General features: G+C 36.4%; 1 protein-coding gene across 2 annotated transcripts in view; it reads left to right on the top strand.

Moving 5' to 3' along the window:
- The window catches only part of DYNC2LI1 (dynein cytoplasmic 2 light intermediate chain 1), a 44,146-nt gene that overhangs the window by 22,183 nt on the left and 5,366 nt on the right, over positions 1 to 16,597 (top strand). For both annotated transcript variants that reach the window (XM_082358292.1, XM_082358291.1), the window contains exons 3-10: positions 16 to 50; positions 1,395 to 1,464; positions 3,606 to 3,694; positions 7,693 to 7,879; positions 8,812 to 8,880; positions 9,480 to 9,557; positions 12,773 to 12,849; positions 13,449 to 13,519. In XM_082358292.1, the coding sequence (XP_082214418.1) occupies positions 16 to 50; positions 1,395 to 1,464; positions 3,606 to 3,694; positions 7,693 to 7,879; positions 8,812 to 8,880; positions 9,480 to 9,557; positions 12,773 to 12,849; positions 13,449 to 13,519 (676 nt within the window). The remainder of the gene's footprint in view (positions 1 to 15; positions 51 to 1,394; positions 1,465 to 3,605; positions 3,695 to 7,692; positions 7,880 to 8,811; positions 8,881 to 9,479; positions 9,558 to 12,772; positions 12,850 to 13,448; positions 13,520 to 16,597) is intronic.

The following is a 16,597-nucleotide window of genomic DNA, read 5'->3' as shown; positions in this document are numbered from 1 at the left end:
TTTTTGAATTTCCAGGGAAAGACTACTATTATTCTAAGGTGTCTTGACAGGTAAGTGTTATGTTAACCTCTAGACTACATTTGCTTATTCTTGTTGTGTAGGGCAAGTTAGAATCTAAAAGACATATGGAAAGAGAATAATTTTGAGGCCGAAACAAAATATTTTAATTCTTAGTGAATCCTTATTATGGGTTTTACAATCTCCTTTAAAGATAAAACCAAGAACAAGCAAAAAGAAATTATACAGGATTAATATTGGATTTCCTTATTTGGGAGGAGAAATTAACATAATTACTCAGCCTACCATAGTATTTGCTTTTTTTGGCTATGCTACTCTGATATTTAAACTTTTTAGTTCTGTCTGGTTCATGACTGAACATTAATTATAATCTTCGAATTGCTCATGGGTATACTTTTTTTTTTAATTAATTTATTTTTATTTTTGGCTGCGTTGGGTCTTCGTTGCTGCACATGGGCTTTCTCTAGTTGCGAGCGGGGGCTGCTCTTAGTTGCGGTGCTCAGGCTTCTCATTGCAGTGGCTTCTCTTGTTGTGGAGCACGGCCTATAGGCGCATGGGCTTCGGTAGTTGTGGCTCTCGGGCTCTAGAGCGCAGGCTCAGTAGTTGTGGTACACGGGCTTAGTTGCTCCGCAGCATGTGGGATCTTCCCGGACCAGGGCTCGAACCCGTGTCCCCTGCATTGGCAGGCGGATTCTTAACCACCACACCACCAGGGAAGCCCTCTCATGGGTTTACTTCTGAAGCACATTATTGGTCTTTAAACTGTGCATGTTACCATTTGTTTTATATACTTCCTAATCTTCTATACCATAGAAGCATGCCACCAGATTAAGATTTAGGATTATGATTGGTAGGTGTTGCAGGAAGTTGATACGGAAAGTCTTGTTTGTTTGTAGCTCTCATTAGCTAAATGATGCCTACGTTTGAACCGTGATTTCAGATTGAGAACTGTATAAAAATCTTTCATTGATGTCGCCGTTAAATTGATAGTCATTAGGTTCCCAACTCCCCACATCAAGGCTGAGCACAAACCTGATGTCAGTGCTTCCCACGTGGCCTGGATGCAAAGAGCTTGTGCCCTAACATGGCCACCAACACTGCCAGCTCCTTCTCCACACCCCCAACAGTGTTGCTAGGCGCTGCCACTACATGCAGGTGCCATTATTCTCTGCAGTTGCTACTAAAGATGGTATTTTGAAGGCTTATTTAATTTTTATATAAATTCTTAATCATTTTTATCTCAATGTGTTATACAAGGTGTAACTTCTCTACTAATCAAAGTTTTTAAGAGGAAGCAAAAATAAATCAGGTAAGATGATAGCATAAGAAAATAATTCCACCCATGATGGTAATACTACCTGTCTTTTATTGTGCAGGGATGAGCCACCAAAACCAACCTTAGCCTTGGAATATACGTATGGAAGGAGAGCAAAAGGACATAACATAGTGAGTGTCTTTTTGGTGATGCTGCGCTACACACACATGGAGAAGTGAGGATGCTGACATTGTTTTATATTTTCCATCTTACCTACAACCGATGCACATATCCAGCTGTACACTTCATAGCTATGTACTTTTTAACTCAAATGCAACTCAGCACATATGAAGCCAACCGAACTGTGGGGAAATATTTTGGCCTTCTCATTTGTTATGTCTTAAAATGCTTGAATCGGATTCCTTTGTAACTTTATTGTACAGTTTTTTGGCATATTTTCTTCTTTTAAATGAGAATAACATCGTGAGTTATCTTCTGTCTCCAAAAAATCTGCTAAAAATATGAATTTGACCTGTGGAATATTTATGAAAAAATACTGATCAAAATCCAGATTATTAGCATTTTTACAAATACATCTTGAAGTTGGTAATGCTGTTTGAGACCACAGGCCCTAATTGGCTATAATCCTGTTTTCACTTGTGTTAGTGTATCTACAGAGGAAAATTAGAAATTGTTCAGGGTACAGGGAGAACTTATAGTGTATGTTAGAGGAATAAAAATTCCTAAATGGAATTCTCTTTTGGAGTTCTCATATGAAAAGAGGTCGTTTTTTAAATAAAATTAGATGTATGGAAGAACAATCTAGAATACAGTAGAAGGTCCCATATCTCCCATAACACAGGCAAATTTTTATAGATTGATCCAGTCCAAGTGTTTGATCATTAGACAATGTATAAACAGTTAAAATTGGCTGTTGCTGCTTCCTGGATTCACCAATGCCAAGCTGGTTATTAAAACAGTGAAATTAAAAAGAGAAAAGAAAAAAAGTAATATATTGAGATGGGGGAGGACTTTATTTTTGTGATTCACGTGAATTTTTGCATGAGTGATAAGCCTAGAAACGGAATTATCCTTTTCTTGGGAAACTCTGAGACAACTTTTCATAAGCTTAACTTTTGAGAAGAGCTCTAAAAACTTTTCTTCATCCAGTTGTGAATCAAGGGAGATTATCCAATGCAAACTTATTTCCCCCACAAACATTAATGATTCAAATAGCAACCGCAAAACAATTTTAATGGTTGAGATAACTTGTCAAAAATGCAAAATATATATATTCATCTAAAACTGCTTTAATGACCACCTGCCTCTTCCAAGTTCATGGTATTAGACACATAAAAACTCATGTGATTCTTTTTCACCTATTTGTTTCTGCTAAACTTTGTGCTATCAAGTTGGGCTTTTCCATATTCATTCTAGAAGCCTCACATCTTTCTCAGATTTAATGTCTCCTAAAAGTTCCAAATGGAAGAGCTTTATCAGCTCCTCACACAATCTTGGTGTCCTGAAGGTTCCTCAGTATCTGGCCAGAGGCAGAGATGCCATCAGCTAGCCGGTGGTCTAGGAGAGCTGTTATGGAATAGATGGTCTTATTTCCAAGCTACTTGGCTGCCCAGCCCTTTCAATCCCCTAGTGTTGGAGTCCTCTAAAAAGGGAAGCAGTTGTTGAGTCTCTCCTTGTTCCCCCACCTACCGCTTGTATGGCCAGTGCCAGCCGGTCACATTCCGCAGGAAAGTCAGGCACAGACCGGCTGCTTATATACTCTTGCCCGGGAAATCCCGGTCTGCAGCCCGGATTGCCATCTGTTCTTCCCGTTTCCTCATGTCTTGTCTGTGTGTCTGATTTATTTTGTGAGCTTCTGCCTCCTTCAATTAGGATGTTTTCCTGTTCAACTGTTTTATTTCTATCTAAAATTATAACTGTTTTCAAAAAGACAATTCCAAATGTGTTCAATTTGTTAATTTTATTTCTAATTTGAGTGAGTGTCTGCTACATGTGATATTTACAGAATTGGGGCACTGTTTAATGTCTTCTATTAAGTTAGGGTAGAATTTGGGCATTTAGTACACATGCACATTCTTAATGTTTCATTGTTGTTCTTTGGAATAGAGGTTTTGATGCATTTTGAGGGATGGAATAGAGAAAGGTAAAAATTTCCTTTCCTTTCCTTTCAAAAAATTGCCAAGAAATGGTCTTGAGGACTATAATATCTTGTATCCATAATTATTACTGGCTGGTACTAATGAAATATAAGAACTATTTAAAATTTAAAAACATCAAAGAACATTAATATGAAAAAACCCTTTTTTTTCAGCCAAAAGATATTGCTCATTTTTGGGAACTAGGTGGAGGAACCTCTTTACTGGACTTAATCAGCATACCAATCACAAGTGACACCTTACGGTAAGTATGGCCAGCTCCAGGAACAGTTGTTAGTTAAGTATCCAGTGGAGGCCACAGGATGAATATGAGTAGGCTTTTGTGAACCAGAATTTGCTGGGACAGTTTTATGTTGCTGAAGGCTTACGTTCACTTCCTTTCTATGTGCTTAAACTGTAACGCTGTCGGAGATTTTAAAAGAACCAAGGTTCTGGCCTGCGCTGAAGTGAAATAGTTGGCATTCCAACTAGTAACATATTTTGCAAGCCTGCAAACAAACAGAATACGTCAAATAACACTTGGGCAATGAATTCACTTGGCAAAAATAAACTTGAAAACAATTATTTCTAATACCCATCCAAGCGTGAGCTAATTCAGCCCTGAGTTTTTCCTGCAGCTGGACATTATGTCTACTTTGAATTTAATGCTAATTAATACCATTGAAGCGTCATCCAAGGGAAGTCTATGAGTCAGAGGAGGAAGAAAGTCTCTATTTGCTGACCTAAAAGAAACAGAACCTGGGGGAAAACCTCAAACCCTTTGGTGGTGTTTTCCTGACAATGACTCCCACTCGTGGCCAAATCAGATGTGGAAAACTGTCATCTTAGCCAAGGAAAACAAAATCTTTAAATCTGAAATACCTTACTCCTGTCAGCGTTTAACACAAACCATTGCTGCTGCCTGGACCAAATACAAAGAGCTTGACAATTATTTGTTAAATTTCAGCCATTAAGATCTTTAGAGTATGGAATTATTTCTTGTTAGCAGGATAATTGTTTTTCTATAACTAGCCGGTAATGTTGGCTTTATTTGTCCAGTGATTTTTTTTTTCTTTTAAAGAAATATGATTTACTGTCTTTTACTTATTACAAACGTAATGTATGCTCATATGGAAAACTTGGAAAAATACTGAAAGGTACATAGAAAGTAAAAGCATCCTCAATCACATGAAAAAGAACTACTCTCAACATACTGAGGTATTTCTTTCAGTGTTTTCAGTGTTCATAAATATACTTTGTACAGGTATGGGATATTGTATGTATATAGATTTAGATCTTGCTTTTTCACTTATAACCACCGTTTTCCCCTGACATTATTTTTCAGAATCATGGGATTTTACAGCTGTGTAGTTTTCATTTGTCCTCCTTTAACAGAGACAAAGAATCGAAGCTGCCTGGGAATTCGGGCAGCTCACGGTGGTGTGGTTGTGAAGAGATGGCGAGGATGGGGGGCGGAGCTGAAGGATCCAGAGCTGCCAGCCAGCCTGGCCTGAGGCTGACAGGAGTGAAGAGGCCGGGAGCAGCTCTTACCTGGCTGTGAGCTGGTTCCAGTGCTGGCCCTGACTTGCACATCACCTTGCCATATTACCTCACTTTCCTTCTCTAGACCTCACGGGCTTGTAGAAATTCTGGTTTCTGCAGGAAGCTAAATCTTTCCAGTTTCTTTAATGCCTCACTTTGTGAGTTCTTGGTCTTCTCTCCCTGGAACCCCAGGGCAGCTGGAGCCTGCTTTAGGAGAGAAGAGGGGTCAGGGTTATGATGAACAGAGGGCAGGGGCGCCATAGGCCTGGGTCCAGAGTGGCTTGCTGAGTGATTGAAGAATTCATGGAAAACATTTCACTCCTCATGTAGCTGCAAATCTCAGAGTGTTTTGTGGCTGGAATTAATTTGACATATAATTTCCTTATGTTGGACAAAGCCCAGCGACCTCAACAGCCGTACCAGTGCTCTTAGATACTGTTTAAGATGCCTGTTCATAGAATAATTATAGATGCACTGAACATTTCCACAGACCTTAGATAATTTGTAATAGAGCATTTCTTGTGGTCCATTTCCCTGTTTTAAAAGGTCGTGTTTTTTAAAAAAATTTTTTCAGCTGTCATTTGCTATGAAGGTAAAAGTAACACAGATATTTCCAGTGCACTGGAAACACAAATTTTAATCTTAGAAAAAAGTTGAATAATCCATTTCTCCTTTGCTTAAAAAAAAGTTATTTTCATTTGGAAAAAATGATAAACTTTATGTTATATATAGTTTACCACAGTTAAAAAAAAGTTCAACCATAGTCCTCTCTTTTTTAAACATTAACCATACTAAAACTCTGAAAATATAATTAGTTTCCTCACTTATGTATATATATTCTGTTACAATTAAGCAAAACTGGTTCTGAGCTTATTAAAATGACATAGATGTAGTTGGCTAGAGAATTTAATGGCACAAAAATTTTATAGAAAATCTTGATAATTAATGTCTAAAAAGACTACTTTCTGGATTTAGACCTATGGTATAGAATTTAGCTACTGTTCTGCTTTAATTACACAACACAGCTGATTTGCTCAAACTAAGCAAAATAACTTGACTATATTATAACTAGCATGTATTATAATTCCTTTCTATATCTACTAGCAGAATGTTTGCCCTGTTGATCAAAAATATATTGGCCCATGATTATGGTTCTACATACTTATTATGACCATTTTCTGAAATACTCCTATATTTGTTTGTTTTTTATTGTAAAATATCATAACATAAAATTCAGTTTTAGCCATTTTTAAATGTACAGTTTAGTGGCATTAAGTATATTCACGTTGTTGTGCAGCCATCACCACCATCCATCTCGAGAACATTTCATCTGCCCAAACTGAAACTGTACCCAATAAATAATAACTCCCTATTTCTTCCTTCTCCAACCCCTGGCAACCGCCATTCTAGTTTCTGTCTCTATGATTTGACTACTCTAGGTACCTTATGTAAATGAAATCATACAATACTTGTCCTTTTGAGTCTAGCTTATTTCACTTAGCATAATGTCTTTAAGATGCATCCATGTTGTAGCATGTATCAGAATTCCCTTCCTTTTTAAGGCTGAAAATAGGTCATTGTATGTATATACCACGTTTTGTTCATCTCTTAACCCACTGATGGACATTTAGGTCATTTCCACCCTTTGTCAATTGTTAGTGATGCTGCTATGGACATTGGTGTACAAATATCTGTTTGAGTCCCTGATTTCAAAACACTCAGAAGTGGAATTACAGGATCCTCTAATTTTTTGAGGAACCACTATACTGCTTTCCACAGTGTCTGCTGTACTATTTTATATTCCCACTGGCAATGCACCAGGGTTCCAATTTCTCTATATCCTTACCAACACTCGTTATTTTCTGGGGGGTTTCGTTTATTTTTACTTTTATTTATCATAGCTATCCTAATGGGTGCGAAGTGGTATCTCATTGTGGTTTTGATTTGCATTTCTCTAATGATTAGTGATATTGGGCCTCTTTTCATATGTTTATTGGCCATATGTATACCTTTAAATAGAGAAATGTGTATTTGAGTTCTTTTCCCTTTTTAAATTGGGTTTCTGTTGTTGCTGAGGTTAGATTTACATGAACATGAGCACACATGCATGTGGTCACAGTGGTGGTGTGTGTGGTGGCCAGGGGTGTGCTTTCAGACAGGCAGCAAGGTACAGCAGAAAGGCACATGGCTCTGGATCTAGATACCAGCTCTACAATTTACTAGTTATATGAATCTGTGCCTCAGATTTCTAATCCATAACATGGCCACCATAACATCTTCTAGGAAGTGTTGTTGTTAAGAGTAAGTAAATAAGCTAGGTAGTCCCCCTAGCAAGGACCATCAGTAAATCTGTTTTCTTCTCCTTCACCAGGTTGTTGCATTGTTGCTGCTGCTGTGATTATTATTTTTGCTTCCCTTCTTTGGAGCACACAGCAAAACTGGATCTAAACATGGCATTGTTGGACCCAATTGCTTGCCGATTATTTGAACTGGATTATTACTAGTTCAAACAAAAACTTCAGTTGTGACACTTAAATATCACTAGGGAAAAGCACTAGAATAAATAAGGCTATAATTTTAGCATTTTTTTCTTAGAAAATTGCTGGGTTTTTTTTTCTTAAACTATAGTGTTATTTTTAGAAAATAAATTTTGGTATAGTATGGTTTCAAATAGTAATTATTTTGAGTCTTTTTTTTGGAAACATGTTTTTATTTCTTTAGGACATTTTCTATTGTTCTTGTTTTGGATCTTTCGAAACCTAATGACCTTTGGCCCACCATGGAAAATCTGTTGCACGCCACAAAACTTCATGTAGATAAAGTGGTAATGAAACTGGGGAAGAAAAATGCTAAAGCAGTTTCTGAAATGAGACAGAAGATATGGAGCAATATGCAGAAGGACCATCCAGTGAGTTACTGTTGGGATTATCCCTAGAATTCTTAGCCTCATATATAGTTAAAGATAACATCACAAACAACTTCTTTAGATTTTTATGCATGAGTTGAAATTCATTTCATGTAGATGAACCTGTTCACTGGAAAATTATAGCAATTTACTAAAACCTCAGTAAGGGCAAAACAAGGAAAAAGATTTCATATGTCTTCTTGTTAGACATCTACTGTGATTGTTATGGCATATTACACCAATGAAAAGGAATAGAGTTTTAAAGTAGTAGTTCGATACTGATTTTATAATCTCTGTAAAATGAAGATAAAAAACCAGGTTGTACAAATGTCACCTGGCAAAGGCTAGATAAGACTACAATTTTAAGCAAGGAATAGAATTTTAACAGCCTTTACCGTCACTATACTTTACATTCATTTAGTGTCTGTCACATAATCAATATCTTTTTATCATCTGATAATTAATTAAACTATAAACTCACAATATGATAACACAAGTAAGTCCTTTATATACAATCATGAATGTCATCTTCTAGAAAACCAAGAGCAGTATTTTATATTGCCCAGAGTTTATGTGAGTGCGTTTTACAAAGGTAATATCAGAACAAAACTGATAGTTTATGGTTCCCATGTATAAATGTTATTGTAACAAACAGTTAATATGAAATAATAAAAAAAAAAAACAGGAAGGTGACATATTTAAGAAAATAAAAGGACACAACATGAAGAATAAATATCATAGTTTAGGGAATTGTCATTTCTAGTTTTATGCTTGAGAAATGTATTGATAGTTTAAGAAATTAAATATTGAAACAACCTCTATGTCAAGCAAACAATGTCAACATTATGGGAAGATTTAAAATGATATAAGTAGAAATTGATGAATACATAGTAATAAACAATTATAATGAATCAATGAAATATGTTTGTTAACAGGATCGTGAATTAATTGACCCATTTCCAATTCCCCTCGTCATAATTGGAAGTAAATACGATATTTTTCAGGTAAGCTCTTCCACTTCTAGTTGAGCTTGTTGTACATGCATGCCTAGGCTTTATAGGAGAGGAACAAAAGTAATAATGAAATGAGAAAAATGACTCTGGGAGGGAAAGGTCAAGGGGTCACATATCTCAAAGATTTTGGAAAAGAGGATATAGTTGGGAAAGAGAAAATAGGTAAGGAACAGTAAATACAGTGGAATGGGGATATGGGCAGAAGATTTAAAAACTGAATCCAGTCCAGTCACCAAGGGACAGGGCTTATGTCCCAACTTTTAAATCGCAGAAAGTAGAAAATTGGTTTCTTCTTATCTTTGCTTGTCAGAGAATCCTTGGGGTATTCCACACTATAAAATGTGTGCTTATATCTAAATTCTATTGAGCTAAGTGTTTAAACAAGGAAAGATCTGGTAGCTGCAGCTCTAGAAGGCTGCAGCTACTGTTCAGCTCTCTGTAGAAACAAACGCCAAGGTAATGGAATCCTACTCAAGGTATGTTCCAAAAGATAAATAAGAAAATCTATTTCTGTATTGAATAATTTGCACCTTTCTGCTACAGACACTAGTTGTCTCAACTTTTTTCTTTTTAATAACATATTTCTTCAGGATTTTGACTCTGAGAAGAGGAAGGTAATATGCAAGACACTTCGATTTGTTGCACATTATTACGGAGCATCATTAATGGTTTGTACGTTTCCTATCCTTTGGGTTTGAACGGACAGTAACAAATTTGGAAAGATTAACAGCTTGGTACACAGTTATGAACGCTAATGCTTTTACTAATGCATGTCATTCTCTCCTTTCCCATTGCCTCAAAACCCTCTTTTTACAGAGTGTTTATAATGTATTTCTAGAACACACTCTGCTAGATGGCCTACCATTTCTTTGAAGCAAAAGTTCTAAATTTCTAATAGCCATAAACCCCCATCAATCTTAAAGAGATAAATTGGTTGTTTATTTATTCGTTTTAGTTTCCCCTTAAGAATTAGAATCTATATTCTCTTAAAAGAAAAGAGGAAAAGACTAACAATTTTTTTAAAACTTAAAAAAAATGCTGTTTGTTGTAGAGGTTAAAAATATGAACTTGGGAGTCATGCTGCCCGGGCAACCATTTACTAGATATGTGGTCTCAGACAAGTCACTTAATCTCACTGAAGCCTCAGTCTCCTGGTAAAATGGACAAAACAATACCTTCTTCATAGGGTTGTTGTGGGGATTAGTAGCCCGAGTACTGTGAAATGCTTAGCACAGGGTCTGACACAGAGTTCAATAAAGGCTGGTTCTTATAATTACTGTTATCATTATCTTCCACAGCAGGACCAAATGTTGCTGGATATCCTCTAACGCAATAAAACATAAATGCATTTTTTATTTAAAAAAAAAAAAAAAAGGAAAAACTTTCTTCCCATTTGAATGGTCTCTTTTTCCCTCTAAATCAGAGTGCTCAGAGGAACCTGTAGAAAACATGGCCTAGTCCCCAGCCTTCGTGGCTAGTATATTAAGACGAAAAGTAATAAATATGATCTGTATTTATTAAAATTTTTATACTTTTCAGAATGCTCCACATACATTTTATTATGTATTTTCTTAAATATCATTACCTTTTATGTTTATACTGTATCTGCTTACATATTAGGTTGACAGAGTACTTTGGAAATATTCTTTTTTTTAAATTCTTTTTCATATTCTTTTCCATTATGGTTTATTATGGGATATTGATATATTATAGTTCCCTGTGCTGTACTTTGTTGTTTATCCATTCTGTATATAATACTTTGCCTCTGGTAGTCCCAAACTCCCAATCCAACCTTCCCTCACCACCACCCCCTTGGCAACCATGAAAATATTCTTTATTGTTTTGAAAAAGATATGAGGAATTTAAAGTAAATTATTCATTCAGAGTACAGAAGCAAAGACCATGGATCTTGTAGTTTCTTACTTTCACCACTAGATAAGGCCCCATACTTACTTCTGGTTAGTTCGCTGAGGGAAATCCCTATCTTTCTTTAGGAACAGATCACATTTGATGATCCATCAGGGCCAGTCTGGTCTTACGGATACAAATTTAGGTGAAGTCAGGTCAACCCAGGCCACAGCAGGCCTGCAGTTAACCATGGTTCAAAAGACCCTAGAAGGTCGGGGACTAGGGAAAGGATTTGAGACTCCTTCATCTCAGCTTTCAGTAAGCCAGAGGGTTCAGAGGTTGGGGTTATAAGAGCACTCTGGACCACCAGGGGAACCATAAAGCTTTTCTAGCTTCCCACACCAAGAAGAAAGCAGCTAGAGTTATCAAAGCCCCACCTTTCAGTTTCAGTTCCACTCTTACCCTACAGCCCAGACTTGGGTACTGCTTTACAAGGTTCAATGATACTCAGCAGTCTTTTTTTTTTTTAAACACTATAGTTTATCCTTTATAATTCAGTCAAGAATACTGGTTCAGTAGTATGAGCAATCTAATCAAGTTAACAAAAACAAACAAACAAACAAAAACATTGGTAAGTAGGACCAGATTCAGTGGAGAGCCAACAGGATGTTAGGGGGCTTAGAATTATGATGTATGAGGAACAGTATAAAATTATATTCTGGCATCGGGATTGTGATAACACTCTTTAAATATTCGAAGGACTGATCCACGGAAAAGGGATTAAATATATTCCTTGCTCTCTTAGAGTCAATAACAAGGAATCAATAGAGTTTAGTTCAAATTAAGAAAGAAATTTCTAATACTACCATTATCTGAAAATGGAATGAGTTGCTTTTGGAGATTATGAGCTCCCAGGCATTGAGTTCATAAGTAAAAGCTCTACAGCTATTTCTGGAGGATGTTTTCAAGGCAGTTGATGCAGTAGATGGGGGCGGGGGTGGGGTTGAGTTAGAAAACTTCCCATGTCCTATGAAAGACATTTGTGACGAGGCTTTTTTCCTCACCATATAGGGAACATAATAGATAATATAATAATGATGATGATGAAAACTTGTGTTTTTAAAATTCAACTAAAGTTTTCATATTAGAAAATTGTCTCAATAGAAGCCTAAAATTTTTCAATTTTTAAAAATAAATGTATCAAATCTTATATATTCACATGAGTGTTCTCCTTTGAATGTTTTCCCTGGAGCCTGTTCTTAATCCAGAATGAATCTTATCCTGAAAATTGATCTCTGTACGTTATAATTACATCTCATTTTGGTTCAAGATTGTTTTTCCCACTTTCATACATCTTGGTCATTCTTATTTGGCTGGGTGACTTTGGTATTTCCAAAAACCAAATCAGTCTTAAAAGATTTGTAGGGTAACCATATGTCCTAGTTTCACCTGATTTCTCAGCTTAATGATTAATAGTACCCACCCCGTTTCATTCTCTAAAATGTTCTGGTTATGATCACTCTAGTTATAGACCACCACTGAGAATATTCAGTAGCTTATTTTGCAGGTTCCAAAGGCAATTCAGAAAAGTTAAAAAATCGTTTTAGTGAGTATCAGTATCTGTTGGACTAATCTGCAACTCCCACATTAACTGCTTTGAAGACAGTCATATGCCCTTAGATGAAAAAGTTATTTATGATGCATACCTCCTATTTTTTAACCAACCAGATTGCATTCTGGCAATGATTACGATCCATTTGTGGGAGTAGCGGAAATGATCAGTGCATAAACACAAGTCCATTCAATATCATGCACTCATGAAGTTTGAAGAGTAAGTTAAAACAAATTTACTGAGATTTTTCTTTCCCGTTATTCAAAGGTTTTGTTTTGCTTACTGAAACACAAGTATTGTTGGACAAATAGATAGTAATTCTCTCTGCAATCTGTACTTGTTCAAAGCCGTATTTATTTTACCTGTTTCTGTGATTTGAAAGCAGAGCATGTAATTTATTCTCCTGATTTTTTTTCTTTCTAGTTTACCAGTAAATCAGAAGCTCTATTACTAAAAATACGTGGAGTTATTAACCAGTTGGCATTTGGCATTGACAAAAGGTACCGTTAAAATATTTTTTAAATATCTTTTTATCTTTTTGTTTGTTTGTTTGTTATTGTCTCGTCTGATTATTGTTCTCACACGTCTTTTGTTTCTTGACCAGGAAAGTGCCTCAGATGACTGTTCTTAGAGATAATTTCATATTGTCTCCTGCTTCTTATATTGTTTAAATATTTTCAAATTTTACAACTAAAATGTTATATAATACTTAGTTTGAGACTAGACTAATACTATTATACTTGTTTCCCTGATTTCTTTTACTTCTTTTCCCTCATTTCAGTAGCTTTCCCGCTATTATCACTTTTTTATATTGATTAGAAGTGGAATCAATCATTTTAGTGTGTATTTTTCTTAACCTTGCTACTTTCCTTGGTTTTGATTTGAAGTAATTTGGGTCTGTCATTTTTTTTCTCCTATAATACCTTTATTAGTGCTCTGCTTTAATTTTTAGAATCATATTAATATTCATTCATTCATTTTGAGCAATGCTCTCACCAGTGGCTAGATATAAAACTTGGCTCTTGTATTTACACTAGAGAGTGGCGGGATATTTGATTGCTAAACTAAATTGGATTCTTTTTTCTTCTTATCCATGTAGCAAATCAACATGTGTGGATCAGAATAAACCACTGTTTGTCACAGCAGGATTGGATTCTTTAAGTCAAATAGGTTGGTGAACTTATTAAGATTGTTCAATGGTTTTTTAATTGCTTATTGATTTTGTCCTACTCCCTGTTCACTTCATCTCCAACATCTCCTAACGCTAACCATCATTTCCAGTTTCATAATTGTTGCTGTTATTCTTATGTATTTATTTGTATACACAGTATTGATGCAAAATGCATCACATTGACATATTTGTGATGGAAGGGATGTTGTCACATAAGAGACTGATTTCTAATCTATATTCCACTAAAAATTTTGCATGTATTTTCTTTCCCTCACTGATTTCCAGATACTTTTAAATTTTAGCTCCTTGCGTTTACAAGAAAACCAGAAGCACAGAGTGGTCAGGAAATTCAAAGCTATATATTATGGGCAATGATGAAAAATCTGAGATTCAAGTATTGGAATAAATCAAAAAGAACACAGTTGTACTAACTAGGTATGCCTTAATTTTTCATTATGAAAAATTGCCTCTCATCTAATGGGATATGTTTCCTAAACTTACAGATGTCCTAGACTCATGAAGCAAAAGAAATTTCAAGAGTTTATATAGTCAAGCTCCTTATCTTCTCACAGAAGCTATTTTCATTGTGGAGATTTTCAGGCCTAGCAACTCTATATGCTGGGGTTGGCATAGTTTGGTTTTAACACTCTAATGGACAATAATTTTCTTTTTTATTTCCCATCCCCCATTACTCTTACAAGCTAAAGTTGACTTGACTTCAAATGTAGAGATCTTTGTCATGAGATTGTAGATTGAATTGGAATGAAAAGAATAGAGGTGTTAATGAGTGATTATAAAGACTGATTTTTATAATAATTATTATTACCAACTTAATTTCATTAGCAGTGAGAATCACTGTGTGTAATGATAGATAATGCTGATGGAAATCTTTTGCCCACGTAAGTAGTTGGAGGTCAGAAAAGGGTTGAAAAATACTGAATTTAAAAAATCATGGAGGGACTTCCCTGGTGGTACAGTGGTTAAGACTCCACGCTCCCAGTGCAGGGGGCCAGGGTTCGATCCCTGGTCAGGGAACTAGATCCCACATGCATGCAGCAACTAAGAGTTCACATACCAGAACTAAGGAACCTGCGTGCTGCAACTAAGGAGCCTGTGAGCCGCAACTAAGGATCCCGCAAGCCACAACTAAGGAGCCTGCCTGCTGCAACTAAGGAGCTGGTGAGCCGCAACTAAGGAGCCTGCCTGCCGCAACTAAGACCCAGTGCTATCAAATAAATAAAATAAATTTTAAAAAAATCATGGAGATTGGACCTCATCAAAATTAAAAACTTTTGCTCTTAAAAGCCCATGTGAAAAGGATAAAAAGACATGCTACAATCTGGGAGAAAATATTTTCGAACTACATATTTTACAAAGGACTAGTATCTAGTATATATAAATAACAGTAAAAAAAAAAATCCAATTAGAAAATATGGAAAAGAGGACTTCCCCAGTGGGGAAGACTCCACGCTCCAACGCAGGGGGCCCAGGTTCAATCCCTGGTCAGGGAACTAGATCCCGCATGCATGCCACAACTAAGAGTTCACATGCCACAAGTAAGAAGTTCACATGGGGCTTCCCTGGTGGGGCACTGGTTAAGAATCCTCCTGCCAGTGCCGGGGACATGGGTTCGAGCCCTGGTCCGGGAAGATTCCACATGCCGCGGAGCAACTAAGCCCGTGCGCCACAACTACTGAGCCCACATGCCTAGAGCCCATGCTCCGCAACAAGAGAAGCCACCACAATGAGAAGCCTGTGCACCAAACAAAGAGTAGCCCCCGCTCGCTGCAACTAGAGAAAGCCCATGCGCAGCAACGAAGACCCAATGCAGCCAAAAAAAAAAAAAAAGTCCACATGCTGCAACTAAGAAGTCTGCCTGCCGCAACTAAAGATCCCACGTGCCGCAATTAAGACTTGGTGCAGCCTAGATAGATAGATAGATAGATAGGAAGAAAATATGCAAAAGACATGGACAGATATTTCACTAAAAAGGATATACAAATGGCAAATAAGCACATGAACAGATGTTTAATATCATTAATCATTAAGGAAATGCAAATGAGATATCACCACACACTTATTAGAATAGGTAAAATAAAATATAGTGATAACACCATATGCTTGTGAAGGGGATGTGGGGAAACTGGATCACTCATACATTGCTGGTGGGGATGTAAAATGGTACAGCCGCTCTTGAAAACAGTTTGATGGTTTCTTATAAAACTAAACTTGCAGCTACCAAATGACCTAGAAATTGCAGTATTGGGCATTTTTCTGAGAGAAATGAAAACTTATGTTCACATAAAAATCTGTACACAAATGTTCATGACAGCTTTATTTGTAATAGCCCAAAAGTGGAAACAACCCAGATATCATTCAACAGGTAAGTGGATAAACTGTGGTATATCCTTACCATGGAACACTACTCAGCAATAAAAAAGAACAAACTATTGATACATACAGCAACTTGGGTGAATCTCCAGGGAATTATACTAAATTTTCAAAGCCAATGAGAAAAGGTTATGTACAGTATAATTCTATTTATATAAAATTTTGGAATGAAAAAATTTTAGAAATGGAGGAAAGATTAATGGTTGTCAGAGGTTAGGGACAGAACTGTAGGTAGGGAGGTAGGAGGAGGGATCGAGAAGGAGGTAGGTGTGGTTATAAAAGGGCAACAAAAGGGATCCTTCTGGGAATGGAACTGTTCAGTATCTTGACTGTGGTAGTGGATACATGAACCTACAAAGGTGATAAAATTCTGTACAACTTAATACACACACACACACACACAAATGAGGACAAGGAAGAGACCTGGGAAATCTAAATAAGATCGGTGGATTATATCAGTGTCTTACCCACCAAAGTGGTAAGGAGGCCCTGAAAGATCAAGAGTGAAACAGTCTTAGTGAACAGTGTAGATGCTAGAATAGAAAGAATGACAAATCTCAGACTGTGGGTTGAAAATTGCCATGAAGTGGCAGCATATTTTCAAATTTTTCATATTAACTTAATTTTAAATTAACTTAAATTATACAAGCAATACATAAAGACATTCTCCTTATAAAATCTTGAAA

Source organism: Balaenoptera borealis (genome assembly GCF_965194805.1).
Source record: "Balaenoptera borealis genome assembly, chromosome: 15".
Taxonomy (NCBI): domain Eukaryota; kingdom Metazoa; phylum Chordata; class Mammalia; order Artiodactyla; family Balaenopteridae; genus Balaenoptera; species Balaenoptera borealis.
The sequence above is the reverse complement of the archived record's forward strand: the minus strand, read 5'-3'. Positions and strand labels throughout refer to the sequence as shown.